At 45.2% G+C, this 17,000-nt stretch overlaps 1 protein-coding gene across 5 annotated transcripts in view; it reads right to left on the reverse strand.

Annotated features, from left to right (window-relative positions):
- GFRA1 (GDNF family receptor alpha 1) overlaps positions 1 to 17,000 on the reverse strand; it is a 205,948-nt gene that overhangs the window by 50,347 nt on the left and 138,601 nt on the right. For all 5 annotated transcript variants that reach the window (XM_036898800.2, XM_036898803.2, XM_036898802.2 and 2 more), the window contains one exon: positions 9,089 to 9,425. In XM_036898800.2, the coding sequence (XP_036754695.2) occupies positions 9,089 to 9,425 (337 nt within the window). The remainder of the gene's footprint in view (positions 1 to 9,088; positions 9,426 to 17,000) is intronic.

Consider the following 17,000-nt stretch of genomic DNA (forward strand, 5'->3'; position numbering starts at 1 on the left):
CAGTAAGCTGTCACAGAGAAACTACTCTATAATAAGCAATGAGTGTTCAAAAGGAAATTAAAGAAAGTGAGAACTTAATGAGCATGTATTACCTGAATAGCTTTTTTAAAAAACTTTTAAATGATGCTAAGAGGCTCTGATGGACATTATGTCCTCACTCTCTGTGCAAACTGTCTTTAAAACGGATGCTTTCTTAAGTTACTGAGCCATAAAGAACGTCTGGATTCAGAGGCTTGCTGCGATTGCCACTCTGCTTGTCTGGAACTAAAGGCAGTAAGGCTGGATGGTAAAAGAACAGTGTATTCTTGTCACAAAAGACAATCATTTGGAAATAATGATGGAAACAAGGCTTCGAAGTCAGCAAGACCTGGTTGGTCCCAGTCCTCCAGGCGGGAGCTGGGCGGCTCCTGGGTTCAGCACTTCACCGGCTGTCCCTCAAAGGGCAGCTGGGCTGACAGAGATGACGTTTGTGAGGCGTGTAGCCCAGTGCTGCCCACCGTCAAGACCCAGCGGGCGGGTTGGTGCTTCACTTCCCATGCCTTCTGTAAAGCCGCAGTCCTGGGCCTCTGCCCTGTTCCTGCCCAGCCCAGGCCGTGCATCCTCCTAGCCCAGCTCCCACTGCAGCTTCTCCGGGAAGCCTCTGCTGGCCCTCCAGGCCGAGCTGGCTGTTCTCTCCTGTTCTCCTGCACCACTTTGTGCCCTCCCAACCACAGACTGTCACGCCAGGCTGGGATGACCATTTGTGTGCCCACCTTCCTCTCTGCACTGGAGGTGAGAAGCGGGTTGTTACTCCTGACATCGTAACGGCAGGCCAGCTGGCTGGCTGGCTGGCTGGACAAACAGATGAGTAGATAGATGAACACATGGATGGATGGATGGATAGGTGGATGGATGGATGGATGGATGGATGGATGGATGGAGGGAGGGAGGGAGGGAGGGAGGGATGGATGGAGGGATGGAAGGATGGATGGATGGAGGGATGGAGGGATGGAGGGATGGAGGGATGGAGGGATGGAGGGATGGAGGGATGGATTTCTTTTGCGCTAAATCCAGTGTGCCACTGAGTTTTCCTCCACCCTCTGAGTGACTGACACCATTGCCCATCCCATTTTCTTCCTAAGATTTTATTCTCTATTGGTTTCACTCCAACTTCCTTCCTTTTGAAGGCCTCTCCAGACACTTTTACCATAAACCTGATGCTCCCAAGATTGTCTTCAGCTGATTTTTCTTTTCACCCACTTTCCCTGTAGAATAATCCTACTATCCACCTTTGAAAATGCCTTCTATGTTGATGATTCTACAATCTACCTCTAAATCCCATCCCCTTCTCTGAGACCCATTCATGGTTTAAATTTGTTCAGCCATTTATTCATTTGGTAAATATTTAGTAAGTAAACAATATTGTCTGGGCAGTTTTAGGCACTTGGGATATAGCACAGATAGAGAACCCTGACTGTGGAACTTACGGTTCAGTGGAGAAAAGAGGAAAATAGTAATCAAAGCAGTAAGTAAATGTGATAGTTTTTGCAAAGTGATAAGTGCTTTAAAAAAAAAATGAGAGCAGGGTGAAGAGACTGTGAGTGTGTATTAAATAGGTATTAAATAGGGTGGTCAGCACACACCTTATTACAATGGGATTTAAGAAAACTTGGAGGGGAGGGAGTTTGCCTGGGAATATCTGGGGACAGAGTGGTCCCAGCAGAGATGAGAAGAAATAACACCGAGGCCTGGAAGCAGGACTCGCCTGTGCATCCGAGGACCAGCAAGGGGACCAGTGTGGCTGAGGCACAGAGAGCAGAGGCAAGATGGCTGGAGAAGCGGCCCGACAGGCAAGCGCAGGCCGGCAGCTCGTGCTGGCCCCTAGGGGTGCCGTCCCCTCCAGCGTCAGCCGCGTGAGCCCTCCAGCTCCACCTCCCAGGATATCCTTGAGTACTTCGGACCCAGTTTTGTTTTTTTGAGCCAGTCCTCCCTGCTCTGCCTTTGGCAGTAGACTCTGCTGACCGTGGCCTTAACTGTGCCAAAGGATACACCCCCTCAAGCCCTGCTGGCTGGTCCAGGGATGGGAACATGACCCGAGCAGGTCCAATCAGTCCTCGCCTGAGGCTTCTCTCACGGGCTGCAATGGGAAAGAGCCTGCGCCTCTGGCGAGGTGGTGGCTGACCGTGTGTGAGGGGCTGCCCGTGGCAGCTCTCAGTGAGGACCAGGCAAGCAGAGGGGAGAAGAGAAGTGGCAGTGGAGCCCCGGGGATGAAGCCCGCTGTCCTGGCTGCGTTCAGCTAACCTGCCTCCCCAGGCCTGTGAGTTACTACAACCCCGTGTTCGTCTCCAGTCCTAGCGAGCATGGCCAAAGCAACACATGATCTTCTTCCCCAGCTTCTGACCCAAGAGACGAGTCTGCCCCTCTTTCCTCCGTTCCCCATCCTGGCCACTAACGCTGTCATCTGCCCAGTCACCAGGCCGGAGAGGCCCGCCTTATCCTCGATCTATGCTGCGAGGTGAACCCATCAAGTCCACCCCCGCTCCCACAGTGCTTATGAAGCTTCAGAGCTTCCACCATGTCCTGGCCACCTCTCCCCTGGTCTGCTGCAAGGACCTCCAACCCGGCCTCCCAGCCTCTCCCCACTCCAATCCTCCCTCACACAGCCACCTCGGAGTTACCGAGGCCCAGCTGATCGCGTCTCTCTTCTCTCATAAAGCTTTGATAGATAAAACCCACCCCTTCAATGTGGCACTAGAGGCCCATGTCCTCTTCACATGGCACTGATTTTCCTCCACCAGCCTCCAGGACAGCCCCCAGGCCTCTACCTCCCACCCCTACCACTGCATCCTCCCCACACTGAGCGCCTCTCACCCACCAAGGTCTGGTCTGAGTACGGCTCCCGATGAGACCCTCCACCACGACCCCTCCTCCCCTAAAGGAATATGGGACTCTGTCTTTGGGCTTCCTGGGCAGATGCAATTCATTCCATTTCCGCCCACTTTCATACTCAAAGGCAGTACAAGACAGTTCTGGTGCCAAGACCCCATCTGTCCACATGAGTCTGATAACTGGCAGAATGTGCAAATGTAAAGGAAACGAGTCTCATTCTTTTCTGTCTCAGGGCCAAGAGTGGCAAAAGCAACTGATGAGGACGTGGGCAGGTGAAGGAAGGGGCGTGGGAAACAAAGCAGCGACTCTGAGCTCTGGGCAGGCGCAAGGAAGGGGCTGGCTGCAGAGAGGAAGGACGTGGAGTAAATCCAGACGGGACTTTTAGTGACAGGCTAGCAGGAGCAGACAAATGGCTTCACACCCGCCTCTGCCAAAGGAGAGATAAGGAAAGAGATACAAGGTGACAAGAGTGGGCAAGTCGTAGCAGGCGTCCACCTGATTCACAGCTCAGGTTACCCCTGTGAGCCAGGGACACGGAGAGTGCGACACTGCTTAGCTGGGGCTGAACGGCCACACATTTCATCTCTGTGCACAGGTGGAGCGGAGGCCTGGAAGACCCAACAACAAGCAGGCTGCTCTCTACCTGCTGGAGCTGAAGAAGAGGAGACAGCAGCAGATGTTCGAGGACCTCCTTGCTCTCTTCTCGGTATCCTGATGAATCTGCTGCATGCACGCAGAGCCCGCCTGCAGGAGTCCAGGGTTCTCCAGCACCAAGGCTGGATGGCAGGCAGTTTGTGCAGGTGGGGCGCATTAAGAAAATGAGCCATTCGGCACTCTGAATGCATTGCTAAAGACACCCATGTAATCATTTGAAATGAAAACTGCTCAAATGAACTGGAAAATGTTTTACTTGTATTTTCTCATATTCTCAAACCTTTCTTTGCATGGTTCAAAAGTTTGCGTTGTCTAATTGCTGATTTCCATTTGTGAATGAATCAGCGTAAAATAAAATTAAGTGCCAAATTAATCTACCCATCTAGTTTTAGGCATTAATTATCCTCTGAGCCATTTTCTCCTGCTCTTGCTGCATGTTAAGACAAGCCCAGATACAGTGATGTAGAATCCACTTTTAAACTCAGGAGTTTAGCCCAAGCAGTAAAGGGTGGCCACCTCTAAAATCTACTGTTTACTGTGCAAAAGGGGTTGGATTCCAGGAGAATGAAAGATTCTTCACCTTATAAAGGTGCACTAACACTGTCACATCAAGTAAGTTACTGGAGCAAAAATCTGCACAGTTTTGTGACATGCTTCCCAGATGTCCCAGTTAACAAATTAATAACAACACATTCCCTCTAAGTGTAACAGGGTCAGCCCCAGTGTGGAAATGTGGTGCTGGCCAGGGCAATGTTTTGAAAATGACATATGCTATTCTGGAGCTGTACCAAGACAGACTTCCCAGATTCTGCTAAAACAAAACATAGCAACACACAGGTCTCCGGGACACAGTTACAGGATCCTCAGTCCCTGCAGAAACGTAGAACCATAACTCGGTGGCTTGCTTAAAGCCACCTTTCCTGGAATGGGGACATAGAACCTGGACACTGCAAAGAGAAAGTGTAAGTCAAGCAGGGACAAGAAAGCCTTGGGACAGAGGTGACAGAGCCCTGGTCCCTTCTCTTTTGAGGTTCAGGATGATCAGAATCTTTCTGAAAGGAATGAGATATTCTTGACCAGCACTGTTTCAGCCCTAAAAAAAGAAGGAAATCCCACAATATGCAACAGCCTGGATGAACCTGGAGGAATTCACACCAAGTGAAATAAGCCAGTCACAGAAAGGCAAACCAAACACTGCTCTATGCCTTTTACAAGAGTATCTAAAATCATCAAACCCATGGAAGCAAAGAATAGAGTTACAGTTGTTGCCCAGGGTGGTTGGGGGATGGGGAAGTGGGGAGTTACTGACCAACGGATATAAATTTCAGTTATAAAAGATGAGTAGTTCTAGAGATCTACTGTGACACACTGTGCCTAGAAACAAAAATAGGATACTGTACCCTTAAAGATCTGTTTTTAGAGGGTGGATGCTATGTTAAGTGTTCTTACCACAATAAATTTTGTAAGAAAGAAGGGAGGAAGGAAGGAAGGAGGGAGAGGAAGGAAATGCAACACTCAGTTCCACCTGGGAATGTACTGCCAGGAAAGGGATACTAGGTGTTCTGGTGCTGGCTGGAACCTCGTAGCACCCAGCTCCTGGAGCAGAGAGTCATGCTTTGGGAAAAACTCGCTGCACACCGACTGTGCACTAAGAGTTGTTCCACTGGTACCCATGGACGCAGCACCTCTGCAGCATGCACATGGCCAAGAAGGGCACAGCCACCGACCACCCAGCATCCTCCCATCGGTTCTCAACAGCGACACCATGTGGCCACAGCCAAAGCCACAGGCAGGTGGGCTGGTCCCTCCTTCTTTGCTTGGCAGTGGAAGCCGAAAGAATTTTGGAGTAGAACACTGTAATTCATAGGTGAAAACAGGAAGGGTTGTGCTCAAGAGGAAGGTACTGGACTACCCGGTAATACAGTATAGGTGAGGCATCTGAGTGACAAATTAGAAAAATGAAACAGATATGAACATATTTGTAACACCCTGAGCCAGTATCCAAGTGCTGAGCTTATTTGTGGATACCAGAGACTGGGGGAAAGGAGGTAAGGTGCAAGTTTAAGTTATGTCTACATAACAACCTGCAACAGGAATAAAGGAGTGCACTTCCTGGAAGGCCAAAGCCAGTCCTGACATCCTTCCAGGCACTAAGGAAAACAACCCAAGGAAAACTGACGAGGGAGACACTGCTCCAGGGGAAGAATGTGAGGCTTTTCAATTCCATCTCTCGCTTCTAATAACACCCCCACATTTGCTTTTCTGTAGACAAGCTTGGAGGCCCAAACCACCAATCTCTCGCCCCTTCCCAACCACCCAAGAGGAGAGGAGCCAGTCAGCCTTCCTATAAGGGAAAGGAAAAAAGAAAACATAGCTGAAAGGAAAAGCTACAGTTGTGTCTCTTCTGTCTGAATGCATAAGGCAGGAGAGCAGTTTTGCACAGAGGCAATGTTGGACCCTGGGGTACAGGAACCTCTGTGCTCTGAGTTGGAAAACGTTAAGTGCGGGGAAGTTTTAATGAGCTTGAGCAGCTCTTCGATAGCTGCTGATGCTAAGATGGAGCATCTGAACATGTGAGCTTTGGAAGAATATGGTTTTTAGGAAGTGATTTTCCCTCTTGCCATTCAGTCCCTTTGGGAAAATTCAAAGTAGGCCTGAAGTCACCCCATCAGCAGAGCTCCCTTTCTCTTGGTGGGCTAGGATAAGCGCACCTGTAACGTGAGGCCAGCAGAAGCCCCAGCTGCTGCTTGGATAGTAGTGACTCTAAGGGGCCCAGCGAGATGGACTAAAGAAGGAGGAAATAAAAGGCAAAAAATTAAAGAGAAGATTAATAAAGCCTGATGAAAGAAAACACCACTTGCCTACGTGGCAGCTTAAATTACACTTACTGCCTCTGACAGGGCTGGGGTCACCATCAGTAATCAGTCCAGCCTCTGGAAAGAAATTATGGGGAACACCAGGGGAAGTCACTGACTCACCTTCCCAGGGAAAGACTCAGGACAAAGTGTAAAATCCACCAATCCCACTGAGACAGTTTCACTTGGAAGGGTCCCCGGATAGTCTAGGATCCGGATCTCCAAACAGCCTCTGAGTTCCACCCAGAGCCAGAAATGTGGCAGCAGTGCAAAGGCTGCCTCTAGTCAGGGCACCTTCACCCCACTGAAAGGTGGCTGCTATCACTACAGCCTGACCTTGGGGTGACCAGGCACAGTTAGTTATCAGGCAAGCAAGCACTGACCTGCAGCCCCTAATATGTTTCTGCCCCATCAGCGGAGGCCACCCTGCGCAGGGGCTATTGCAACCCCAATGGCTCCAAGAACCTTCCTACCAGCTCAGTCTGAGCCCCAAACCATCCTGTTGTATCTGCAGACTGCTCCTGCCACCTCCCCAAGAACCTCCAAGCTCCCAAGCTCTTGGCTATTTCTCACTGAAGCTTAGCAGGAACACAGTCTGATTTAGCTAATTCTCACGGACCCTCCAAGGATTCTCTGTTTTCCAAAGAGCAGGCCAGGTAATGCAAACAAACCACTCTGGGTGGGCTTCCAGCCCATATGGGAGAGGTCATGGACATCCTCTGGACTTCGTGTGCAAGATGAATCTTGTTAGCAGAGAAGGAAAAGGCTCCATACCCAGGCCCTCTCCCACCTTCCAGCCACTGCTCAGTGGACGGAGGGCTCACCCACTGCTCCATTTCCTCCCTGGACGACCTCGCGTCTTGAGGCCCCCCTGGGTACCCATCAGTGAATAGGATAACGTATCACTGTACAGACAGAGAAGAGCTGCAGTTGTTCAGCCTTAGGCCAAGGAAGATCCTGGCAACCCAGTCCTCCTCCCAGAAGAGTGATCCCTTCTGCTCAAAGACTCAAGGTGCACAGGAACTTGGGTCTCTGATCCAGAGGTCTTTGGGGGAGGGGCCTTCAGAATCTTTGCTCCCTCCCAACTCTGCTCCTGTAGCTTCTCCCTGTGCCCTGCTCCTCGGTCAATTCATCTCCAGGGGGAGGTTCTTGGGCTCCCAGGCTGTGGCTTCCCCAGGTGTGGCTGCATGGAGGCCTGCCTCTTCTAGCGTAGTCATCCTGCTCCCAGCCCAGAGCTAAAAGGGTCTCAGTGGAACAGGGGCCCAGGGGTGAGGAAGAAAGGGTCCTTGGACAAGCTGCACTGCACAGTCACCTGACTCCGCTCAGGATATGCGTGGTCACAGAGTTGTTTCCCATTTAGCATGTCGTTTGCTTCCAAATTTAAAAAGTGGAGGAACTTGACTCCCAGAAAATCTTCAGCATGAGAGGGTTCTACAGATAATAAGGACTTCTATTTGTCTTTGGTCATTATTAGATCTAGTTTAAGGGAAGAATTGGATCCCACTTATCAGAGTAAAATTTAAATTGGCTAGAAACTCAGCTCACTAGAATCTTCAAAATAGCAGACATATTTTCCCCCCTGCTCACTGCTCTTCAGAAATGGGGAACCGATGAGAAAACAGGTACACAGGCACCCCCGCATCTACCTGCCCACCTGTGAACATTTCCTGAGTGCACAGGATTTTGTCAGAGGTGGCCTTTGAAGGCTCCTGGCTCTACCCTGGGGACAAAGTAAGGTGTTGTCAGTGTGACACCCGTCTGAACCTCCAGCCCCGCATCCAGGCTGCCCATCTCAGTGCGGGACCACAGCATCGCCCCAGGCTGCAAAAACTCAAGTCTCTGCTTATCTGAATATATTTGCTTTGAACAGCAAATTGAATTTAATGCTAAGTTCTGGAAGGACACACATGAAATTGTTGACAAGTGATGGTCGGGGGCAAGTGGAAGCAGTGTGAAAAGGGGACCTTCTCTTTTCCTCCTCCTAAGCCTATACTGCTTTTTGTGCTTAAACACAGAAAATGTATTCGTGGATTCCTCCAAACATTAAAATAAATTAACACATTCCAAAAAGAAAAAGAAAATGACTGTTCAATAACAGGGTCCAGGGTTAGCAAGGATTCTGCTGAGGGCTGAGTTCTGAAGCATGGCTGACCAGGAAGGTGCTTATTCTTCCGGGCCACATGGATGACTGAACAGACCCGGACAGACCCAGGAGTTCTGGAAGTTCTCTGCAGCGCTGGACACAGCTCAATCTCTCTTGCTGGTTTCTTCCATTTTTCTGACCTTGATGGTCAAGAGCCTCCCTATCTCCACCCCACCCTACCCAAGACTGCCTTGGTGCCTGGCACCCCCTGGCAGCAGCTCAGGGCTTACAGAGTGAGCACCCCCTTCAGCTCACCTGGCCTCAGGCGACCCTCTGTGCTTATTAAGCATGGTTGTAATTATGTTATCATCCTAACACTTCCCAAAGCTTTCCACTGGTTCAAGACGGGACCCCCACTCAGTGCAAAAGCCTGACCAGTTGCTGGAGAACCACGTGTCAGGTGCAGAGATCCGTTTCTGGTCAATCCATCCATTCCAACACCTGCCCTTCCCCTCTGCCCGCCCCTCAACCCACTGTAGAAATTCGGGAAACAGGAGCCTGGCCACTGAAGCAGCCGCAAAGGCTCTCCCACCACCTCATTAATCACGGGCTGCCGGCGCCTGCTCACCTGCAGATGTAATTCGTCTTGCAGGAGTCCTGCAAGTTCAGACAGTTGGGCTTCTCCTTCTCCTCATAGGAGCACACAGGCACGATGGTCTGCCGCCTCCGCTCGGTGCAGGCAATGTCCCGGCAGGAGCAGAAGAGCATGCCGTAGCTGTGCTTGGCCGGAACCTTGTCGAAGAACTGCCGGAGGGCCTTGTGGCACTTGCGCCGGTTGCAGATGTCATTGGACATGCTGGTGGTACACGGGGTGATGTACGCGGACCTGTACTTCTTGCAGGTGTCGTCGAGGTTGCAGGCCTTGGCAGCATCAAGGCAGTTGTTCCCTTTGGGAATGTGCTCCACTGCAGAAGGAGAGAAAGGCAGGCATGACCTCAGGGCTGGCGCCTGGGCTGCTCACATCGTTGTGTTAACTGAGATCTGGCGGTTCATCTGACAATGCCGGGGGCTCTGATCAACAAGCTAATAACTGAATGAGTTCACGACAAGGAGAAAGTATTCAGGAGTGCAAAGGCTGGCAGCGCAGAGGAGCACACAAGCACAGCATTCCTTACATATATAATGAGGAGGTACTGAGCGAGGCCAAAGGGGCTTGGGCACCTGCCTGCCTGTGGATAAATAAGGCAACAGGAGACTGAGTTTCCAGTCCCTGGTTGGTAAACTGAAATTAGGATAAAAGGAAAAAAGCAACAAATTATATACTTGTTCATTATACAGTATATAAAATGATATGCTGAATGTAAGTATAATTGCCATGCAATCCTCTAGGAATATAATTATGTAATAAATGCAAATATTACATGCTAATTACTATATGATTAGAGAGTAATTACATGGTTATTTAAGCCCAGAAGACAAAATATTATGCCAGCTCTCTAAACAGGAAGAAACAACTACACAAAGCCATATTTAAGTTCTAGCTCAGAGGCCATTGGAAGAAAACCAGAATAAATTACATAAAAATTTGCAAACCTCTATCACCACTTAACTTACCACAAACAAAATGTGGGATCTGTGAGTACTGAGGTTGCAGATTAGAAAAATTCAGCCAGTATTTCGGAAAGAATATCGAGGAGCTTACAAACTACAGGCTTTAGGAATTTCACAAATATATGTTGTCTTCTGCCCAAGCCCTCTGTGCTCATTGAGAAACCACGGCTGTCAGAGAGACCACGGCCCTCACCGTGAGGCTGCCCACCGTGCCACTGGAGAGAAAGCCTGGTGGAGGCACGGCCCACTGGGGTGGCTGGGTGAGCGGGTCAAGGCCAACGGGCAGAGTTAAAAGATGGATGGACACAGGAGCTTCCCCAGAGAGAGGAGGTGATGGACAAACCTCGGGAGCCAAGTCATAAGGTGGCCCATGGAAAACTGATAAGTAGGTGTAGCTGCAACCCTCCAGAGACATCGAGAAGGCAGCAGACAAACATCAGGCAATTGCGGGATTCAGGCCCACAAGTTCCTGCTCAGGCCTCAAGCCCTCGCATGGATTCTGGAACCCCCTTTCATTCTATTTATGCCCCCAGTCGATAGGGGCCACAAAAGCATTTGGGAAATTACCAGAGACTAGAGAGAGGAGAGAGAGCCCAGGTGGATTGGGGGACAGAAAGGAGAGTGCATTTAGTGTGTCTACAGGGCACACGGAATATTCTTCAGCCTTTAACAAAGAAGGAAATCCCGCCATGGGTGACAATATGGATGAGCCCTGAGAACATTATACAAAGTGAAATCAGCCAGTCACAGGAAGACAAATACAGCAACGCTGCCACTTACATGAGGGTTCAAAACACTCAAACTCAGAAGCAGGGAGTAAAATGCTAGTGGCCCCAGGCTGGCAGGAAGGGAAATGGGGAGCTGTTGCTCAATGGGTACAAAGTTTCAGTTACACAAGATGAATAGCTTCTAGGGATCTACTGTATGCATCGTGTCTATAGTTAGTAATAACTGTATGCTACACTTAAAAATCTGTTAAGAGGGTAAGTCCCATGTTAAATGTTCTTATAACAACAAAAAAATATAAAGGGCATATGAAGCAAGTCCAACAATCTCAGGAAAAAAGGCTCCCTGTTCTTCTGAAGATGCGCCTTGCTCGAAGAGAACCCAATATGCAAAAATCCGAAACCACAAAATGATACCTTGGCACCATGAGCAGTATTACGCTGTGCCCCAGGTTCATGTTCCTGCCTATGACACCTGAATCCAGCAGTCTAAAGGGGAAGGCAATAAACAAGCCATTCAGCTCTTCCTAGGTGCAGGGAGCCAGCAGATGCACACACATCCCTGCTGGTTTAACAAGCACACCTGGTGCATTTTCTCCATCATGATTTTCCCAAGCCTGCTTCTCTCTGGCTCCTCTTTTTATACTTAGGCTGCTCAGATCTCAAGGAATGAAACATTCACCATGTGCCCTGACAGTATCATGAGGGCCTCCAGACCTTGGTAACATTTCCAGCCTTTTCCTCTTTTGAGATTTCTAGTGTTGCACTGTTGGCAACAGTGATTTATATTTTGGAGGGTCTAGAGTTTGTTAAGAGATACCTAAATTATGCATGTTGGGGATGATAATCTAAAAGAAATTAATATGGTCACATTCTAGATCATCTGGGTTGGGCACTTAAAGCTGGATATTGGTACATAATTTTGCCACCTACATTTACACGTGCATCGGTGTTGAAGGCTATTTCATGATTTCTGGCTAAAAAGAAAGAATAGAGGCACAGAGGTGGACTTAACACTTAAGTGATGTAGCCAGTGATATATGAACCAGCAGCTCATGCAAGTTCAAATGGAGAAAAATGGCAGAAGAATTAAGTCATCACATGATACCGAGTAACACAGGCCTACCAAACTAAAGAATTCATGCTGAAACAGAGTACATATTCTGATTTTAAACACCAATTTAGCCTCAGCAAAAAAAAAAAAAAAATCCCTTACATTAAATTAATGTTATTAACTTGCATTTTACTGTTTTTAAAATTTTATTCATACTTAATTTGTGTGTGTTGCTTTTCTAGTTGTGTGAAAGTAAAGAATAAGAGCTATTAGTCCATGCACAAGTTTTTAAAAAGTGGCCTGGAAAAACATCTTCTCGATTGACACTGGTCTTGGCAAGGAATTTTTGGATATGACATAAGTATCAATACCAAAAAAATAAACAAGTGGGGCTACATCAAACTAACCAGTTTCTGCACAGCAAAGGAAACCCATCAACAAAATGAAAAGGCAACCTTGGAATGGAAGAAGTATTTGCAAGTCATGTATCTGACAAGGGGCTAAACATCCAAAATATATGCTGAGTGCATACAACTCAATAGCAAATAATAATAATAATACTCCCATTAAAAAATGGGCAAAGAACTAAAATAGACATTTTTCTGAAGAAGATATCCAAATGGCCAACAAATACATGAAAAGCTGTTCAATATCGCTAATCACCAGGAAAATGCAAATCAAAACCGCAATGAGATATCACCTTGCACCTGTTAGAACGCTAACATCAAAAAGATAAGGAACAACAAATCCTGATGAGGATGTGGAGAAAAGGGACCCCTTATGCACTGTTGATAAGATTGTAAATTGGTGTAGCCACTATAGAAAGCAGTACGGAGGTTCCTCAAAAAATTGAAAATAGAACTACCGTGGGATTTAGCATTTCTGCTTCTAGGTATATATCCAAAGGGAACAACCATTATGCTGATGAAATCCTGGCACCCTCATGTTCACTGCAGCATCATTTACAGTAGGCAACAACATTGGAAGCAACCTAAAGGTCCATCAGGAGATGACTAGATGAAAATGTGGTACACATACACACAAACACAAGCACATACACACACACCTAATGGAATACAACCATATGCTATTCAGCTATAAAAAAGAAGGAAATCTTTGCAACAACATAGATAGACCTTGAGGGCATTATGCTAAGTAAAGTAAGTCCAAGAAAGACAAATACTCTGATCTCACTTATATGTGAAATCTAAAACAAAACAAGAAAATTAAATGCATAGGGGGAAAAAATTAGATTTGTGTTACTAGGGGCAAGGGGAGGGCATTGAGAATTGGATGAATGTGGTCAAAAGGTACAAACTTTCAGTTGTAAGATAGATAAGTATTCAGGATAAATGCAATGTTCCCCTATGCATTTGATGACATGATGACTATAGTTAACACTGCTATATAGTATATTTGAAAGTTGCCAGTAATGCAAATACTAAAAGTTCCCATTCACAGGAAAAAAAAACTTTTTTCTTTTGTTTTTGTATCTATTTGAGGTGATAGATGTTAACTACATTTATTGTGGTAATCATTATGCAACATATGTAAGTCAATTCACTATTCTTAAACTTAGTGCTGCCTATTAATTATATCTCAAGAAAACCAAAAGAAAAAAAATTGGCTTATTGTATGCCTGCTATGTTAAAATAATGTTAGCTCCCTTTTCAAAGTTATTAAAACTACATAAGCTACTAATGAATTTTTTTCATCTGAATGTTATAAGAAAAAGTAAAGCAGTATTTCAAAGGAAAAGCTTTCAACAAAGTAGGAATTTGGGGAACCATTTTATGTTCATATAAACTGTTCAAAGTTTACTCCATTTAGCAATTGTTGTGACTCAGCCTCACTCTCAGCTGATTCTGATTTCACAGATATATAATCCTGTCAGAGCACCATCTCCTTACCATTATTTCAGTGCCCATGACAAATTCTAGAATGCACAACTGGGCATATTCAGAGAGACAAAAATTTATTAATTTATTTCCAGCTCATAGGAAATAAATTATATTTATGACTCCTTTTTGTTTCTGATTCTCATTCACAAAAAATATGCTCATGACCTTACCCATATAGAACCTGAGGGAGATAAAAGAAGTAAATTTAAGATTAGTGTTCCTTACAATAGAGATTCAAAAAGTTTATTAAACAGTCCTTAACAAGATGTTAAAAGGATAATGTACTATGACTAACCAGGTTGGTTTAATGCAAGGTTGGTTTAATATTTAAAAGTCAACATAATTCACTATAGTAACAGACAGTAAGATAAACATACAGTTAGTTCCATAGAAAAAAAAAGTATTCAATAAATTTCAACTCTCATTCCATAAAAAAAAATGCCCAGCAATCTAAAAATAGTAGAGAACTTTCTTAATTTGATAAAGGGCATCTATGAAAAACCTATAGCTACAATAATATTTCAAGTGAAATATTGACTTTTACCCCCTAAAATCAGGAGCAAAGGAAGGATGGCCTTTCTTACCACCTATAGTCCTAGCCATTGCAGTAAAGCAATAAAAAGAAATAAAAGGAATAGAGATTGAAAAGGAAGAAATCTCTATAGATGACTTAGAAATCCTAAGGTATTTTTAAAACAACTACTAAAACTAGGAAGTGAATTCATTAAAGTCAAATGATATAAAGTTAACAATTAAAAATCAACTGTATTTTTATTAACTATCAGCAAAAATATCAGTAAACAAAATTTAAGAACATAATTCAATTTATAATAGTGCCCAAAAAAGGCACTTAAGAATGAATTTAATAAAAGACATGCAAGATCTCTACACTGAAGACCATATGATGACTGGATGGAAATATATATACCATGTTCATGGATCAGAGGACTTAGTATTGTTAAGATGTTAGTTATCCCCAAATTGTAATGTGTTTTAAAACTGGCAAACAGATTCTAAAATTTACATGGAAATGCCAAGGACATAGCATAGTCAAAGCAATTTGAAGGACTTTATAGTAACTTCAATGTTTACCATACAGCCATTGTTATCAATATAGTATGGTACAGCATAGACATAGACAAATCAAACAATGAAACCAGAAAACAGAACTCAAATAAAATATACCCACGTATCTACAGTCATATGATTTTTGACAGAGTCACTAAAGAAACCCAACAGAGAAAGGCTTCTCAACAAATGCAGAACAACTGAAAATCAATGTAAAACTACAACAAAAATACCTCCGCCCCTTTGGGAAAATGTCAGGCAACTTTTTAATAAAACTAAACATATACCTATTCTATGGCCTAGCATTTCCACTTCTAGGTATTCATCTAAGAGAAATGAGAACATATGTCCATAAAAAGACTTGTATAAGAATATAACACTATACTGATAGTAACAAAAAACTGGAAGCAACTCCTGTATCCATTAATAGGAAAGCAGCTAAACAAACTGTGGTCTATGCAACAGAATACTACTCAGAAATAAAAAAAGATGAACTACTAATACACACCAAGCATGCATGAATCTCAAAAACACTATCTCAATGAAAAAAAAGCCTTACACATAAAAGTACATGCCGAACAATTCTATGTATGTGAGGATCTAGAACAGGCAAAACTATTGATGAAAAAAATCAGAAGAGTGGTTGCTTCTAAGAGATGGAGGTAGGTTTGGCTGGGAAGGGGCAAGAGAGAACTTTCTAGAGTGATCCATGGTAAGGTTCTCTATCTTGATAGAGGGTTTGGGCAAAACTCAGAGAATGGTACATTTAAAGTTTGTGCATATATAAATTGTTCTTCAAAAGGAAAAAAATGTAAACAAATATTAAAAACTAGTTAATGATATGTATGCTGAAGTACTTAGGAGAAGTATATTAATATATATATTCAAAAGACTTAGATGAATTGATAGATGTACAGAAGGATGGCTAGATGGATACTTACAAAGCAATTACATTCAAATTTAATGGTAGCATCTAGATGGTGGGCTAACTGTAAATTGTTTTTCCACTTTTCTGTTTGTTTGAAAATGTTCAAATAAAATATTGGAGGAGTGGATTCATGTAAACCTCATTCTTTAAAAAAAACTTTCACATGCACAGAGTATGGAAAACATCTCTGAGCCCCCTGCCCTTTGCTTCCCTTCTTAATCTCCCCACAAATTCACCTCCAATTCCCTCTTAGGTAATGTTGTGTATGAGGCTGCAATGAAGTTCAAAATAAATATTCCTGAAATTATAGGACATATAAATGAGAGTTTTCACTTGGTAGGAAGATTGACTTCTATGTCTATTCAATGGATCCCCCAGTGCACAAAAATACCACGTCAATGACTTCAGGGCAGAATGATTCAATGTGGCCACTTGAGTCACACCCAATTCTCCGTGGACCCCCACACCACCCGGAGGAGCAGGAGCAAGCCTATGTTCCACGATCTGGGCACCAGCACCTTCTCGCCTGCGTGGGAAGGCTTCTGAACAGCTTTGCCGTGACTCTGAGCGCCATCCTCTCCACAGCTCATTTTAGAGCTCAGCATTAAAATGCTGCCTTTCTTCCTCCCCTCCACCTCTAATCTCTCCCTCCATCTGCTGTTATTCATTCTTTAACTCGGTAGAATGCCTGGGATGCGGTCTGAATGGGAAGTTAGTCTCAGAACGAAGGCTGTTTACTAGAAATCCTTTTTTCTTGGGGGAGGGCACGTGTGCACGTGTGGGCTATGCCGGGTACCGAGGGCGTCTCCAGCATCGCCCAGCACCGTGTTATGGAGAATGCCACTGAACCAGCTTTTCCTTTCACAGGCATAACATGCTGCTATTTTGCAGGTTATGTATTGCTTTCTCTATCATCCTTGTAAGCCTCTCCGGCTGTGATCACATCTGATGTGACTTGTTTCCTATTTTCTTGGGCATGGGAAGTATAACCTTCACAGCAACAGGAGAGATATAAAGGAGAATAAAAAGGGTCAGGAGAGGGTGCAATGAATTAGGAGCTAGGGGGTTTAAACATGGTCCAGTCATCTGAGTGTCTTTGGACAAGTCAGCTTTCTCCCCTGTGGGCCTGGGCCCCAGTTTCCCCACTTGTGAGATGATAGATCTAGGGTCCCTTCAAGCCTCAATGTTCTTTGATTTGATGGTTATGATGCAAATTGCCTTTTCTGATTACAATGTCAAGTAGTAAGGATAAA

Source organism: Manis pentadactyla, chromosome 8 (assembly GCF_030020395.1).
Source record: "Manis pentadactyla isolate mManPen7 chromosome 8, mManPen7.hap1, whole genome shotgun sequence".
In the NCBI taxonomy this organism is placed as follows: domain Eukaryota; kingdom Metazoa; phylum Chordata; class Mammalia; order Pholidota; family Manidae; genus Manis; species Manis pentadactyla.